General features: G+C 40.1%; 1 protein-coding gene across 1 annotated transcript; it reads left to right on the forward strand.

Moving 5' to 3' along the window:
- Positions 1-4,164: 4,164 nt before the first annotated feature.
- Positions 4,165-16,044, forward strand: slc6a1b (solute carrier family 6 member 1b). Its single transcript, XM_008319553.3, has 15 exons — positions 4,165-5,168; positions 6,109-6,493; positions 6,734-6,865; positions 7,061-7,161; positions 7,571-7,680; positions 8,027-8,159; positions 9,508-9,642; positions 10,170-10,273; positions 10,530-10,654; positions 10,903-11,015; positions 12,005-12,136; positions 12,225-12,327; positions 12,457-12,557; positions 12,771-12,938; positions 14,243-16,044. Exons 2-15 carry the CDS (start codon positions 6,250-6,252, stop codon positions 14,354-14,356), a joined length of 1,815 nt encoding a protein of 604 aa, XP_008317775.1. The 5' UTR covers positions 4,165-5,168; positions 6,109-6,249; the 3' UTR covers positions 14,357-16,044.
- Positions 16,045-16,293: the final 249 nt, after the last annotated feature.

Genomic DNA, 16,293 nt, shown 5'->3' on the forward strand with positions numbered 1-16,293 from the left:
GACATTTTAAAGGAAACTGAGCTTAGAATAGAACAGAATAGAATAGTCTTTATTGCCATTGTAACAGTGAAGACTATTCTATTCTATTTTCCTCATACACTACATTTAGTTTTAATTTGTAATCATTCATTATTTTTCAGTAAGTGTAGTGATTTAAGAGCTGTTAGATTGTGTGGTTCTAGAGCTATTTATTTCAGCAAGCCTTTGACAGTGAGAGCCTACAGGCCTTAAACTACTGAACAACACAAAGGTTTTGATGGAGCAAACCAAATTCAAATTAACCTCCAAGAACCTCATCTGAAGATGAATAATCTGTATTCCACCAAAGCTAACTGTTTCAGCAGCTGCTTCAGAAGCCCACAGGAGCTGGGAGAGAATAGCGCCTCTGAGGACAGTATTTGGAATAGCCTGCACAGTCTTTGTGGCTTGGGGTTAACCCAATTTTTTTTTTTTACTACGGATAACATCAGGAGAAAAACTCATAAAATAATCCATAAATTCTTGAAAACAATTTTGTGTCACTGAACCTTGGGACAGGCAGTTCTAACAATAACTTCATTTTTAAAGGTTGATATTTTCATACAGGGCTACATAGTGGAAATGTGGTTAGTACTCATGCCTTACAACAAAAACGTTAGTGGCTTGATCCCAAATGGTTTACTTAACCCATAATTCCAAAAGAATGATGGTAATGGATGAATGTTAGTGTGAATGGGTTTGTGGCCCTGAAGAGATGGATGTGTGAATGAATGAATCTTTGAAGGTCAACATTTAAAATTCAAATTCTGCAAAATCTTTTTTTTTTAAGTCCTTACGATTACCTTGGCCACATGAACTGTGACTGTGTGTATAAATATTTTAAAGCCATAGTAAAGTGGAGCCTTAAACTCTAACAGCCACATTCTTCAGTCATGTGCTGAGGGAGCAGGTGGTGGAAGATGTGAGTCCTCCAAACGTATTAAGTCTATATATCTGTTGTGACTTGCAGATCACAGTCTGTCCAGTTCAATTATGTTGGCCAAAGGCAACAGTTAAAAGAAAAAAAAGAAAAAGGGAAAATTGTTCCTGCATCGATGACATAAAGAGAAACCTCCGTTCTGTCCATTGTATCGAGGAAAACAACAAAGTGATGCAGCGTTTCCTGCAGGGGACTGGAGACGTTCTCACCACTGTCTCCTGTATCGTAACAAAGCTACGACTGAATACTATGTCCTCTAGTTGTAACTAAAGCTGCTTCTTTGGCAGCAACATCACTCTACATCCATACCCTCACCCATTAACTTCCACATTTCCCCCTGACTGTGAGAAAACAGTAAGCTAGCCAGTGTTTGTTTTACTCTGCTGCTGTGTTTCCACACTCAGTCTCTTTTAAAGAAATGCATCATGGGTTCTTTTTGTGAATCACCCAGCAACAGACACATCATTTTGTCTCCATCTTTTCAATCGCAAGCGGAAACGTCCTGCCTAAGCTCTTCTGGACAAACTGCCAGTGTAGGACCTGACCAAGTTATCAATGAAGAGGCCGACACAACCACCGACCTGATCTGCTGACATCAATCCTCAGGACTAAAAGACAAATGGAAAAGTAAAAGCAATCAGCCTCCTGCTCTGTCTCTGTCTCCAGTCTTTATCCTCTCTTGTTTTGTCTCACGTTCACCAACACAAACATAAACTGTCTTTAGCTCTGGGGTTAGAAAAAAAAAACCTCAAAACCCAGAGACACAGCCAATACTACAGTGTTTTAACAGAGTACTTGGTGATTTGCATGAACATGAACTTCTTAAGTATTTATGTTCTACATGAGATGGTTGTATTGATGATCATCATTGTCCTAATATTGAAGTTTAAGGCTATGTCAAAAACTAATTTTGTCATTTAGAAAGTCTTACATTATATTTAGTAGTTTTGACACATGTTATCATTGAATCTATATCTGAAATTAGAGCAAACTTTTCCATTTCTAAGTGAACTTTGGTGAGTTCTTCATGTTTAGAGTCTGATTTAAAACTTACATTCCAAAAAAGGCTCCAGTGGAGACGTGTTTAGACTTTAGTGGTTGTTCTATGGGTATATTCAAATATATATACAGTATATGTACATACACTACTATTTAACTGGCGGAGTGAATGCTGGCTCGACGTGCTGCCGCTGCTCGCCTGTAACTTTTAGCTTTCAGTTTTTAGTTTAGGTTTTTTTTTTCTAGCAGTTTACTGATCACCGATCACTGATCATTTACTGTCACCGCTCCTGTGTCCATTTCAACCGAGTCCCCGCCGAGTTGTCATCACAGTATTAACTGGCAGGATGCACATCGGGTACGTGCTTCTCAGGACTTTACTGTCATTTCCTTCACCAACTTCCGATGGGCCTACTCCAATACTCCACTGCTGGGCTTCTCCGGCTTCGTCCCCATCCATCTGCACCCCCTCCCAGATGTGAAAACACCACCGTCAACGTTGGTCTGCTCAACATCCGCTCACTCACAAGCAAAGGACATCTCACCAACTATCATCCTCCTCCATTCATCTGACTGTCCTCTCCGCCCGTCTCACCATCATGGGGTACAGAGCTTTCAGTTGCTCTGCTCGCCAGCTTTGGAACTCTCTACCCCTCATCTTGAGGAACATCAATTCACTCCCACAATTCAAATCTGCAATTAAAACTCATCTGTTTAAAATTGCCTTCTCTGTCTGATATTCTACTGTTGTATTTTAACTTGTTCTTAATGTTTTATAGTTTTTAATGCTGTGTTGTTATCTTTGTATTCACTATAAGGTGTCCTTGACAGAAAGGCGCCTATGAAATAAAATGTATTATTATTATTATTATTATTATTATTATTATTATTATTATTATTATTATTATTATTATTATTATTATTATTATTATTATTATTATTATTATTATTATTATTATTATTATTATTATTATTATTATTATTATTATTATAAATGGTCTTCTTCCATTTCTCTTCCATTTCTGGATTGACAACAGTTGTTAAAGACAAAGTTGGCCAATCACAGTACTTTGTTTATTCAAAATGTTTTGAACAAGTAAAAGACTAGGATGCTAATAAAACAAGCAGCTTCTAACGTCATAGGTTGTTTCTGTCTACATTTTGTTTATTCCCTGCATAACAGAATCACAGTAACCTTTGAAAACCTGTGTATGCACCAAATCAGGCGTTAACACACAGTGTCTGTCATGGTCACGGTGTGTAGCGCCATTTTGTCTTTGTCACATGGTTCCCAGCATCACTTGTGTCCCTGCTCTGACTGAGCAGTGACAGTGACAGGAGGACAGCTGTCTGACTGTGTGTCTGCCACTACACTCTCTCTATTACTACCACCTCCTTCTGTAATTACAAGCTCCACTGCACACGGGCTCACAATCAGGTGGGGCCAGGCCCACAAGCACAACCACAAGCACCAGCTCTCGTCTGTGTGGCATTTGAATTCCTCCCATATGAGAAGTGCAGGCCAACAGGAGACACCAGCCCACAGGCCAATCAGGCAGCTGGGATTAGAAATGCTAAATTCCATTTTGTACCATTAGCTCACCCCTCATTGGTTCACCATCTGGGCCTTTTCCTCCCCTCTTAGAGCCGTGGCTTTTCATTCACACAACGTGGTGAGCCAAGACAAATACAAGTGAGGAAAACATGAAGTCAAAAGATTTGGATTAAAGACCAACATGCAGCGGCAAAGAAAGAAATGCATGATGGGAGGAAGGAACTACAGCAGCAGAAGTTACCTGCAGTAACCTGCAGTGTGCCATGACGCCACAGTTCAGTGGGCATCTGGTTTTAAGGTCACCTGGTTTTAAATAAATGTTGCATTAGCACATCTGTATTTTTTATTTGTTAATTTGAGATGTTCCATAAGGTTTAGAAACCGTGAACTAAATTATAAATTATAAACACAGTTTTCATTTTATGTCACACAGCCCGACGTCGGCTGACGCCTCATCATGTTTTCCAGGAGCTGACAGCAGCCACAGCCTCGTTCAATATCTGAATACATGAGCAGCTACATTTAGTGTCACTTTGATGATTTTCAATTCAAATCCAAAGCTTTAGTTGCCATTAGTGCATTCTTAAAATCCTGTCCTTTTATTTTTTTCAAAATGTTTTTTTTTTTTTTTTTGCAAACAAAGTTAATAGGACTGAGTTTGGAAGCTAAAGCCACTGATGGAGGTGACATTATGGCTGACCTACAGCAAGTATTTTACTGAGCAGCTTCTGACTGTGCCGTAAAAAAATCGTAATGATGCTGAAACGTCTGAAATTAAGTTAAGAATGGCATTTGGAAACAGTAAGTTTTTTGTTTTTTTTGGTCAGCTCCTCGTCTTAGTTCTACTGTACATTTTGACACGAGCAAAAAATGTGTCCTCAACGTTAACCCATCCATGAAACAGTAGCAGGGGTGACGCACACACACACACATCACAGGCTGGGAGTGGACCTTGTAATCCTTGGATCAAACCCAAGTGTGTACCTGCTCAGCATCCTCTGAGCTGAGACACTTCTATCTACAGTAACTGCTGCGTCAGTTTACTGCTGTTAACTATTTCCAATCTGCTGGTTAGTGAGCACAAAAACAAATCTGTGCAGAGGACAGTGTCATTGCCCAAGAACACAACAACAACAACAAAGCAGAAGAAGAAGAACAGAAGAAAAACAAGAAGAAGAAGAAGAACAGAACAAGAAGAAGCAGGAGAAGAACAAAAAGAAAAAAAAGCAGGAGAAGATCATGTAAAAAAGAAAAAAAAACCCTGAAGGGATAGTATATGAAACCTTGAGTTGAGAGGACGCCTCTCTTTCAAAGCCCTGGAATCTCAGTGGTGGAAATGTTGGAATTGGGGAGGGTCGACTTTGAGGTGACATTGAGGCTGTGTAGATGAGTGTGAGGATTTGGAGCTCCACGTTACGTCCACACTCGTTCCAGTTCAGACGGCGGCAGCTCCTGTGCCCGTCTTCCCTCCCCTCCTCTCTTTCAGCACCACTCCGTTAAGGACAGCACCTCGCACCCATCTTCAAGCCTCAGGATCACAGTCCGCTCCCGTCAACAGACGCATCGATTCAGAACTGAAAAGTCTGAGGAAATAACTTTAAAGAAAATACAAATTTAAAATATCGGAACTCAGCCAGGCAAAGAACAAGAATTTTTGTAAGTATCCTGTTAAAAAATTGTCACAGATTACAGATTAACAAGGATGATTAGTGAGTTTGACACATTTTGTCCAAATTAAAAATTCTGGCACGGCGCAAACAGAAGCGCTGTATTTGGCGCCCCACGTCAAAGGACGTGAGTCCAAATGAAACGGACAAAAATGTGTCAAAAATGTATTAAATGAAGGTTTTCAACATGAAAACAGGGGATAATCATTTCTTCTTAGTATTGCGCACGCACAGTCATTTGACCCGCGATCTTTGAGGGGATGTTACGCATGTTTTGCATTTCATGCAAAGTTCAAATGAACGCATTTAGATATTTGCATTTAATTACCTCGTTAAATTGCAAAACGGATTACGTCATTGTGATGTGTTCTTTCCCGTCGATTTATATAATTGGAAATTAAATGTTAAACAATGTGCACTAAAAACATGGAATACATGTATGTGCTGTAGATGTTGACAACCAGCGGCCTCTTTGGGTGATTCATTACATGATCATTGCGTGGGGCTGTTCTTCTCTGCCCTGACAGTGAAATTAACGCGGGATGTAAGTTTGGAGAATCACGAATCGAGTTGAAGATCAGCCACTAAAATCCCTTACATCCTACAGTTGGGGCAATTAGTGGCGATTCTTGTTGCACAAGGTCTCTATTCGATCCCGTGGGCACATTTGGTTTTCTTTCCATTCTTTGTGAAATAATGTCCATTCATTTCAATGCATTTTTTTCCATCTGTAATTTAATTGTTTATTTTTCCAGTTAGGAGGAAAAATAAAATAGATTGTGAAAATAAAATCGATTTCAAATCAATTTTCATTTAAAACATCATCATCATTTCAATCGACTGGAAAATCAGTATGAAAAATAATTATAATTCCAGATCTTTAAAATACTGATTTACTTTTAACTAAACCATTTTCTTTTCTTTTCCAGACTGTGTGGATCCAGGTGCCCCTGTCACTCATCTGCGCTCGGCAGCTGTGACGGAGCCGGTGAACACTCGCAGTCTGTCTGGACCCGTGATAAGTCTTTCCCGTCTCCACTGGTCAGGACGATCCGGCACGCACAGTGACCATGGCCACCAACGGGACCAAAGCCTCGGACGGACTGGTCTTAACGGAAATGGTGAATGACGCAGCGGCCACCACGCCAAACGACAAACCCAAAACATTGGTTGTAAAAGTGCAGAAGAAAAAGGAGATACCGGAGAGAGAAACGTGGGCTGGGAAATTTGACTTTCTACTCTCTTGTGTTGGATACGCAATCGGACTCGGGAATGTCTGGAGATTTCCTTACTTATGTGGGAAGAACGGAGGAGGTAATCGGAATTATTAACGGCATCAATGTCTGCCATCTAGGTCCTGGACACTTTATTTTTATTGTAAATAAATCCCAACTGTCCCTCAGCAGCATTCAGGACAAACCTCTGCGTAATTGACGTGCGTAATTGCGCACAAGCGAAAACGTGCGCAACAAAAATACAGGATTATGCTGATGTTGTTATTAAATAGTTTTCATTTTCTACAAACATATCCTTTTACTTCTCACTTTTGTCCAGGGGCCTTCTTGATTCCTTACTTTTTGACCCTAATATTTGCTGGTATGCCCCTGTTCTTGCTGGAGACGGCCCTCGGTCAGTACACTTCTATCGGAGGGCTCGGAGTCTGGAAACTCGCTCCCATGTTCAAAGGTAAAAAATGTTTCTTTGTTTTTTTATTTTGTTTGTTTTGTTTTTCTAAAACCGTGACTATTTAGCCCCTTGTTCGTAATTAGCTCTTCGTGCAGATAATCTAAAAAGCAATTAATACGTAATAATCTACTTTATTTTCTTTTAATACATGAATTAGTGGATTATTTACATGTATTTCATGTCCTGTTGTTCCAGGTGTGGGTCTGGCAGCTGCTGTTCTGTCCTTCTGGCTCAATATCTATTACATTGTTATCATTTCCTGGGCTCTTTATTATCTGTATAATTCCTTCACTGCTGTGAGTATAACCATCCTTCGGCGGGGAAGGGGGCTTCTGCATAGAAGTCACGCAAGTGGTCTTTTAAGTCAAAACAAAGCTGAGTTTTTATTGTTCGTTTGTTTCAAGTAGTAACCCTTTATTTATGTGACAGCTTCTCTTTGCCAACTCCACTTCCACTGCTCTTAAACACTGTATGACATTTATTACTCCCTTTCCCACATAATTAGAGTCCCACACAAGGTATTGACAAATGCATGTGACGATGAGGCATTCACTGCTCTCGGAAAAGCATGAAATCCCAATGTCCTAAATGAGTATCGTGCTTTTGGCTGCAGGACAAATGGAGAGAAAGGACTGTGCGGTGGGAGAGGGGTCCAAATAAAGGAGCTGTCTGTGTGATTTTCTTTTCTTTTTTCTCCATTTCCAGGAACTGCCATGGCAGACTTGTGGAAATCCCTGGAACACAGAGCGCTGCTTCACCAACTACAGCATCGCAGACACCAGGAACCTCACCAGCGCTGTGGTGGAGTTCTGGGAGTAAGCTGCACATTAAAGTCTTCTTACATCACTACCACACTCTTCCAGTGAAGGTCACCTCTGTGACTTAAAAATCTGAGGCCACCTCGGGGGTCAGAGCCCCCCATTCACACAATGCCACAATGGCATGCCACAATGTTGACATTCCATAAAAGACTAAAGTCTGAGTCCAGTTTAAGAAATGTCTCCAAGATTCTTCAACTGTAGAGCCTCAAAAAAAGCACACGGATGAGAAAAGAAAGTCGGTGTTGTGGTGAACACCCAGACAGATGGATGAATGGGGGGGTGGAGGAGGCTAAAGGATGCATTTTATACTGAAGTAAAACTGCTTTACTCTTCCCCTCAGGCGTAACATGCACCAACTGACTGATGGTCTGGAGAAGCCTGGGGAGGTCAGGGTCCCACTGGCTATCACCCTGGCTGTGGCCTGGGTGCTGGTCTACTTCTGTATCTGGAAGGGGGTCAGTTGGACTGGGAAGGTAAGTGGAGGAGGAGGACACAGACAAAAATTAAAGCAAAAATAACGTAAAATAATGTATTCAGACACAAATAAGTCATAGACATTAAATGTAAAGAGTCATTTATTTTTGATAAATGATTCATTATTAACCCTGTTTTGAAGGTTTTAAAAGATCATGAAAATAAAATCATCAATATTCCCTCATCTTCCCTTTAGTAATATGCACCACATTTTGCCCTTATTATTAAATACTTTATTTGTACTGACATGTTTTAATCAACTAAAACTAAAAAACTAAAAAAAACTAGTAAGTTAGACTGTCCAGATGGTACAGCCTCAAACTAAAGGATGATCGGACTGTGCGGTTGGAAATAAAGAAAGCAGAGCAGTGTGGCCTGTACTTGGACACTTTCGACCGATCGGGGGCCGTTGGTAAACCAACTCAGTTAAGACTCAAGCGAACACAGAAACAAGTGCAGGACCAAAGGTTCATGACATACCATCACATTTGGCTGCAAACCAGAGTTGATAGCAGCAAATCCAGTTGCGTCTGTTTATTATTCAAAGAAACATTTGTTTGGAACGATGTATTAAACTTTGAAAACCTGACATGTAACCAAGTGGTTTTTAGTGAAGGTTTGAAAATAATGAAAGAGTAAAGAAATGTTCAAACCTTGTCTGTGCGCTGATTTCACTTGATGCAGCTTGTGTATCTTCTTCCTGGCTGTAAAACATGCTTTACACTCAGCATCGCCACCTACGGGGATGGAGTGTGCCAGAAATGAGAAAACTGTATGTAATGTAACATATTAGATTAGCAGAGAAACACATTAAAGACTCCACTCTGATCTAAAGTAGTAGGAAATACTTTATTATACAGATATCAACTGAGAGTTAAAGTGTTTTCCAGAAATGTAACCACGTGAACTTCTTTGAATAAGTGATGACGAGAACCTTCACTCAAACCTGTTAAATACATTTCCTTCTTTACATTTCACTTGTATTATGTTTATCATTTGAGTGACTCTAGGACTCTGAGATGTCTGGTAGGATCATTCGTCACCATGGCAACTTCAATGGCCACAGTGTAAAATTAGTTCTTAGGAGAAGTCAAACAGTGCCTTGAGAGTGGGCTGAAGCCATTCCTGGGTCAGTGGGTGTGTGGGGAATGACTAGGTCAGTGTGCTGCAGCTCTTTGGGCAAGGGGGCGGGGGGGGGGTCGCAGTTGCTCTTTGTTGACTTTAACAACTTTGTAGTTTCAATTCTGCTCAGATATTTAGTTTTCATTCGTATCACGTCTGTTATGCCGCCCTGTGGGTTTTAAAGTAAACTTTGATGTTTTGTGTTTTTCACTTCTCCCCATACAGGTGGTCTACTTCTCTGCCACATACCCATACTTCATGCTCTTCATCCTGTTTTGTCGTGGCGTCTCTCTGCCAGGTGCAGTGGATGGGATCCTGTTCTACATCACACCTAATTTTGAAAAACTGAAGGAGTCTGAGGTGACTTTTTACCAGAGACACTCTTTTATGTCATAGGGGCTGAAAAACAGGGTCACAGTTCAGTTTTAGTTGGAAAATAAACACATTCAACTGCTACTACATAGTGCCACACCAAAACAACACACCTATCTGAGCAGACACACACCATAAAAACTGCCTATTTCCTGTCTCTTGGCCCAACATCCTCTTGATGCAGGAGCACATTAACACTGAGCACTGATGGCTCATGAAGATCATGGTATTTGTACGATCTTTTTACTTTGCACAAAAGGAAAGGGATTGGACTAATACACACTGTTTGTGAGCATTATCACAAGTGCCTGTTTACAGCCAATCAAACACGTGGTGACACATCATCAGATGTTCACGTTCACTCAGTCCACTCGAGTGTCTTGTCATCGTCAAGTTTTTCAAAGAATCAAAAAACATCAATTGTTGCTCAAAGCGTAGACATGTCAGTGTCGCTGAACTTCATGTCGTATTTGTTTCATGTTGAAAGGTTTTAATTGTTTATCTCTGGTTGCCAGGTTTGGCTGGATGCTGCAACTCAGATCTTCTTTTCCTATGGTCTAGGCCTGGGCTCCCTCATTGCTCTGGGAAGCTACAATCCCTTCAACAACAACATATACAGGTCTGACTTTTATTCATGTCATTTTGGTCCAAATTTACACGTCAGTAAACGCTCCTCCTCCTCTACTGCCTTCACTGTTCTGTAACACAGTACTGCCATTTTGCCAAGAAACAGTCGTGTTGACTGTATCCAGCTACAGCGCCGCAAAATGGCTCTCCTCCCCTCCCCCCACTGCCTCTCAATGTGTGACGGGTTGATAAGGAACTGATACAGGCGTGACAATGACTGCCTGGTGCTTTGTCTCTCTCCCCTACAGAGATTCTATCATCGTGTGCTGCATCAACTCCTTCACCAGCATGTTCGCTGGCTTTGTCATCTTCTCCATTGTGGGCTTCATGGCCAGTGTAACAAAGAGACCTATAGCTGATGTGGCAGCCTCAGGTAACTGCAGTGAGAAATTCAACGAAATGACAGTTTGAAATGGGCTTCAACAAATTCTCAAAATTGCTCTGGTTTTTTTTCCCTGTTTATTGCTTGGAATAACAGAATAGAATGTTGTTGGCTGAACTTTTTGGTTTCTATTCTATGTAATTAGCCATATTTGAAGTGTCTATTCAATTATCTTTCTTCATTTTATTGCTATCTTTACATTTTTAACAGTAAATATTTCCATCTTTTGTGTTTTACAGGACCTGGACTTGCATTTTTGGCCTACCCTGAGGCGGTCACCCAGCTGCCCATCTCTCCTCTCTGGGCCATCCTCTTTTTCTCCATGCTGCTCATGCTGGGCATTGACAGCCAGGTAAAAATATTAGGCTCCCTCTAGTGTCAGTGCCCACTGGATGGAACCTATAATTATAATGTAAATTTGGCTAATGGAAGATTCATAAAACTACAGCTGTCCCTATAGCAGGTGTGGGCAAACTTTTGACTCACGGGCCACAATTGTCCTAAAATTAAACAGGGGAGTCAGGAGCAGATGGAGCGTTCACATGAACTAAGATAAATGACATGTTAAAGTCATACATAAAAGCTAAAATGCTAAAATGCTTTTATCATTTTCTACACCATCTATTGGGGAAACGTGGGTATTGTGGGTAAAAGCCAGAAGTATAATGATAATATAAATAAATTATATAATTTGGAAAAGTTTGGCTGCCTATGGCCCCCGGGCCTTGGTTTGCCCATGCCTGCCCTATACCAACGAAAATGTGTATGAATATTTCCATTTGTGTATTCATTTATACTAAGAACTTTAGTTCTTTAGATCAGGTGTCAATAAATATGAAATGGAAGTAGAAGTCTTATATAAGACAGTGGTGGTGCAAACACAGGCAGCAGTAAATTGTTGCAGCCATTTTCTACTCATTAAGAGAAGCTTAATTCAGCCAAAATAAAAAATAAATCCATTTGTATTAAAACTGCCAAAACATCAGACACTGAGTCAATAAAACAGGATTAAGTAACTAAAATAACATTTAAAAAGTAGTTAACAAAGACAGAGAGAATAGAAAGTGAGCAGAGCTTTTACACCTGTATAACTAAACACTGTTCTGCTTTCCAACAAACTGAAGCACGATTTCCAATATTTCAACTGAACACACATGTTGTCCAAAAACTCTCCTGATGTTAAAACACCTCCAAACCTCTGACATTGTTGACCTGCTTAAATAAACTAGCCTAGGACAGCAATGAGACACTCAAATATTGTGCCGATATTGGGTCAAAACCTCATCTTTAAACACTACCTTTCACTCTGACAAAAATGCACAACTCTGTCAATCTCTTCAGTTCTGCACTGTAGAGGGTTTCATTACCGCTCTGGTCGACGAGTTCCCTCGGCTTCTCCGAAACCGCAGAGAGATATTCATCGCTGTGGTTTGCCTTGTTTCTTACATCATCGGACTATCCAACATCACACAGGTTTGTCAAACCAGTTCTTTTTTCATCAGTAAGCTGTCACTGATGACCACAGGATTTACACTTGTTTTCCTCTACCGTCCATTCACAGGGCGGACTCTATGTATTCAAGCTGTTCGACTACTACTCTGCCAGTGGAATGTCGCTGCTCTTCCTGGTCTTCTTTGAGTGCATTTCAATTTCATGGTTCTATGGTGAGCATCGCAGTGTAATCTTCTCACACAGTATTTCAAACAGAAAGTCAGGACAAATCTGTTGTTTCCAACCAGAAATGTACAGAGTTGTGGGGAGAATGAATGACTCACACACGTGTTTGTTTCCAGGAGTTAACAAGTTCTATGACAACATTGAGGAGATGGTTGGCTACAGGCCTTGTCTGTGGTGGAAGCTCTGCTGGGTCTTTTTCACTCCACTCATCGTGGCTGTAAGTGTTAAATTCTATTTTTTTATTAGTCAAGAATAGTTTTTTTTTCTGTTTTCACCAAAAGTCATGCTAAACATTATAAAATACTGCTGACCAATGTTGGTATCTCACAGTTACTTAAATTAAAATAAACTTTGGTAAATTTGATTTATCGTTTTAGAAAGAACCTGAAACTGTGTTGTTTCATTTATGGGATAATAATTTTTTGTACAGGGAGTCTTTTTATTCAGTGCTGTCCAGATGGTTCCTCTCACCATGGGAGACTACGTCTTCCCCAGCTGGGGTCAGGGTGTGGGTTGGTGCATGGCCCTGTCCTCCATGATTCTCATCCCAGGCTACATGGGCTACATGTTCCTCACACTCAAAGGCACATACAAAGAGGTAAATACTAAATACTACAAATTCATAACTGAAAAAATCAATAAGAAAAATATCTTCTTTTTTTAACTTAAAGTAAAACTTGAATCGTGTTGTTGGATAAATTCAACACCAAAGTTAAATTGTTGACATTTAACTTTGAATGTGAAATTCTTTCACAGCTGTTGGTCAGGGGAAAACCCATGGACCTACGGAATAATTTCTTTCAGTGTTTGGGCCTTGTTTTCCTCATTTTTGCTTTTTGGTTTTGGCAAGAATGTTCATTTCGGTGCATCACTATACATAACCATTAGTTACCACAGGGTATTGAACCACCTATTGTCTTACTTTAAGGCAAAAGCACGCACCACTCCATCACCACACGGCCATGCTTAGTTTTAACCAAATGAAATGAGTTTTGCTTAGAAAGACAGTAATGCATGTTGAGTCAATGGTAATGAGCAAACACAGGGCTTCTGGGTAAAGATAAATTAACATGCAGAGTGGATCAGTGATAAAAGGATTAGCAGAAGAGTTTCTAATTTGTTCCTTCGAACCATCACAAATGGATTTTAGCTATGAACCCACAGAGGTGTCAGTAAATGACATTAATTTCTGTTCAACAGAATAGAACGCCGCTTTATTTATTGATTGGATGACGGCGATCAATGGATGATAATGCATTTGCATCTAGAGCCTTTTGATTGGCAGGCACCAGGCGGTACCATCACATCTATACCACCCTCAGTAACATATAGTTTTGCAGCCCCCACTGACGGAATAAATGGGCTATAATTGCAGGCGGTAGAAGGGCTCTGTCAGAGGGGATGTGCAGGTGTCAGATCCTGCAGCACCATCTGATCGCTGATTGTGTAATTGTAGCAATCAGCCGACTGATTAGTGCTATGCATCGAGGCGGACACTTGGTTTGAAAAACACTCCATACGAACGGCTGTTCTGTTGTGTGGAGCCCAGCTCGGAGACAAACCACAGACAAGGACCCAGACGAGAGATGTATCCAGGTTTAACAGCACGCCTCAGTCATAAATAATCCCACTTTTTATGTATTTTTGCAAATGCTGCATTTATAAATATAGATTCCCTTTAAATGAAGGAGCACTTCAGAGATGACGGGTTGATGGAGCTCTCAGCTGTGGAGACACTGCATTCGGTCCCAGCTCGTGCATCTGATCACAAACTCGGCAGCTGTCTGTTTCCGTGGCTGAAATATATCTGATTGTATTCCATTCTTCAGCCTGTGTGACATCACTGACAGTAATGCCTTCTTCTGATTGTAACCCCCCCCCACTCCCCTCTTACCCCCCCAGCGCCTGCGGATGATGATCAAGCCTTTGGTTCTGGTAAAGTCGCAGGAAAACGGCCCGGAGCAACAAACGGAGAGCCAGAATCAGAATCCCGCGAACGAAGAAGCGTACATCTAGAAACATCTGCCTCTGCTTGTTCTGACAACCGGCGGTGGCGGTGTACAACAGAAAAATGTAATCGAGTTTGGGGCTGACCGCCAGACTTCAGTGTCTGCTTTTCTTCACCTACCTCCTGGGGACACGTGAGACCAACCTGATTACAGATACTTTTCCCTCAGTGGTTTTACTGCTTGTGTATAATTGGAGTTGAAACTTTTAAAGGAGAAATGAAAATCATTCAAGTAAATTTTATGCAAAAGAAGGAAAAAAAGAAAAAAGAAAAGGAGAGATGACTAAGAAACTACTCAGTCTTGAATATATCATTTAAATTTGGAGGCCCACTTTGATTAAATAGTAGGTATTGTGCTACTTTGAGAATAGTAATAACTATACTAAGCTACAACTTGTACAAAGAAAAATATTGATATAATTGCATTTTTGTTTGTACATGAATAAATACGGTAAAACGAATGCAGCGTCGAAGGCGAAGGAAACACAATTTAGAAGATTTGCAGAATGAAAATAGTGAATAGTGAATATTTTAAGTCAAAGAGAAATATTTTGGAATGTGCAACAGGTGTATGAGCAAATGTGTTTGTATGTAAAAACTATAATTTAGCCTGAAATGTTTACCACCCATGTCTGGGGCTGGAAAAGCACAAGTGTGGAATCTAAAATGTCCAGTCTATTCTTTTTTCTTTTTCTGTTTTTTCTTCTTCTAGACTGAAACCTGTGGACGTAGCAAAAATAATCTATTTAGGATTACTTAGCAAGAGACTGTTATAATTGTTCTAAAGACCAATAACTATGTGTATGTGTTGTCCCAGTCTTTTTGTAGAGTCATTTTCTATGAGTGACAGTGAGAGCACCAACTCCATGCTCACTGTTGAAGGTTCTGTGCAGACATCTGACCCACTTACTATGTCCAATGGACTCAATTGAGCCTTCTTTGATATTTTTTGCCTGTTTTTACCTTTTTTTGTTGAGGTAGTAAATACAGCATCCACCCACAAAGCACAATTTGGATGTGTAAACTGCCACCTGTAATGGTAAAGCTGGAGCCATTGAAGAAATCTCAAGTTTGTACTGGGCAAACATTTCCAGGGGGCGGTGATTTTTTGCATAAAATATTGGTTTTTCTTCCTTATGTGTGGTTGCAATGAACACCTTCTGTGGATTTCTGTGGTAGCTGTTGCTTTTCTGACAGGAATTGTTTACATGTGTATCTGTTTAGTAACCCGCTCCTCAGGAAAACAAAGGTGGACGTGACCAAATTCTTGCAAAAATATTAACTACACTGAAAAATGCTAATTTTTTTTTTGTCATTATCTCCATTTCATCCTGGAGGATACATTAGAGAGTGCAGATTTTCCAATTTCAGACTCAAAGAGACAAACAAAAGTTGTCAGTGCATCAGGACAAAAGTCTGATGCTGTAGTGTAAAGGCTAACACGACTGAAACTACTCTAACAGCGTAGGGGAAAAAGGAAACTAAAAAAACAATTAGTGTAAACAGACGTCTGACAGATTTCACTGCAGTATTTCCAGGAGAAAACACACTTCTGTGGCAGCTACATGCAACAGGAATTCCATTTATTTTCTTTAATTTATTTTTTTTTCTTTCAGAGATATGTGAATTAAAAATGTGCTGTGACAAGGGGTTCTGTGAACTTGTATAATAAATATAAATCATTTACATGTATCTGTGAATGTCTGTGAACCTATGCTCCTTCGTCTTAACGTAAAAAAACACAAGAATATTATTTGCTGTTTTCTGCAATAATATTATCATGATCTCAGAAATTAAAGCACACATCGCAACTGTAAAAACCATAATGACATTAACTGAATAGAGTATAATAAAAATGCTAAGGATATTGTAATAGAGATGTCTAGTCAGAGAATATTGTTTTGTATATTTTTAGCTGTTTCATGGGCCAAATGTAAAATATTCT

The sequence above is a fragment of the Cynoglossus semilaevis genome, chromosome 11 (assembly GCF_000523025.1).
Source record: "Cynoglossus semilaevis isolate Cse_v1.0 chromosome 11, Cse_v1.0, whole genome shotgun sequence".
Lineage (NCBI taxonomy): Eukaryota > Metazoa > Chordata > Actinopteri > Pleuronectiformes > Cynoglossidae > Cynoglossus > Cynoglossus semilaevis.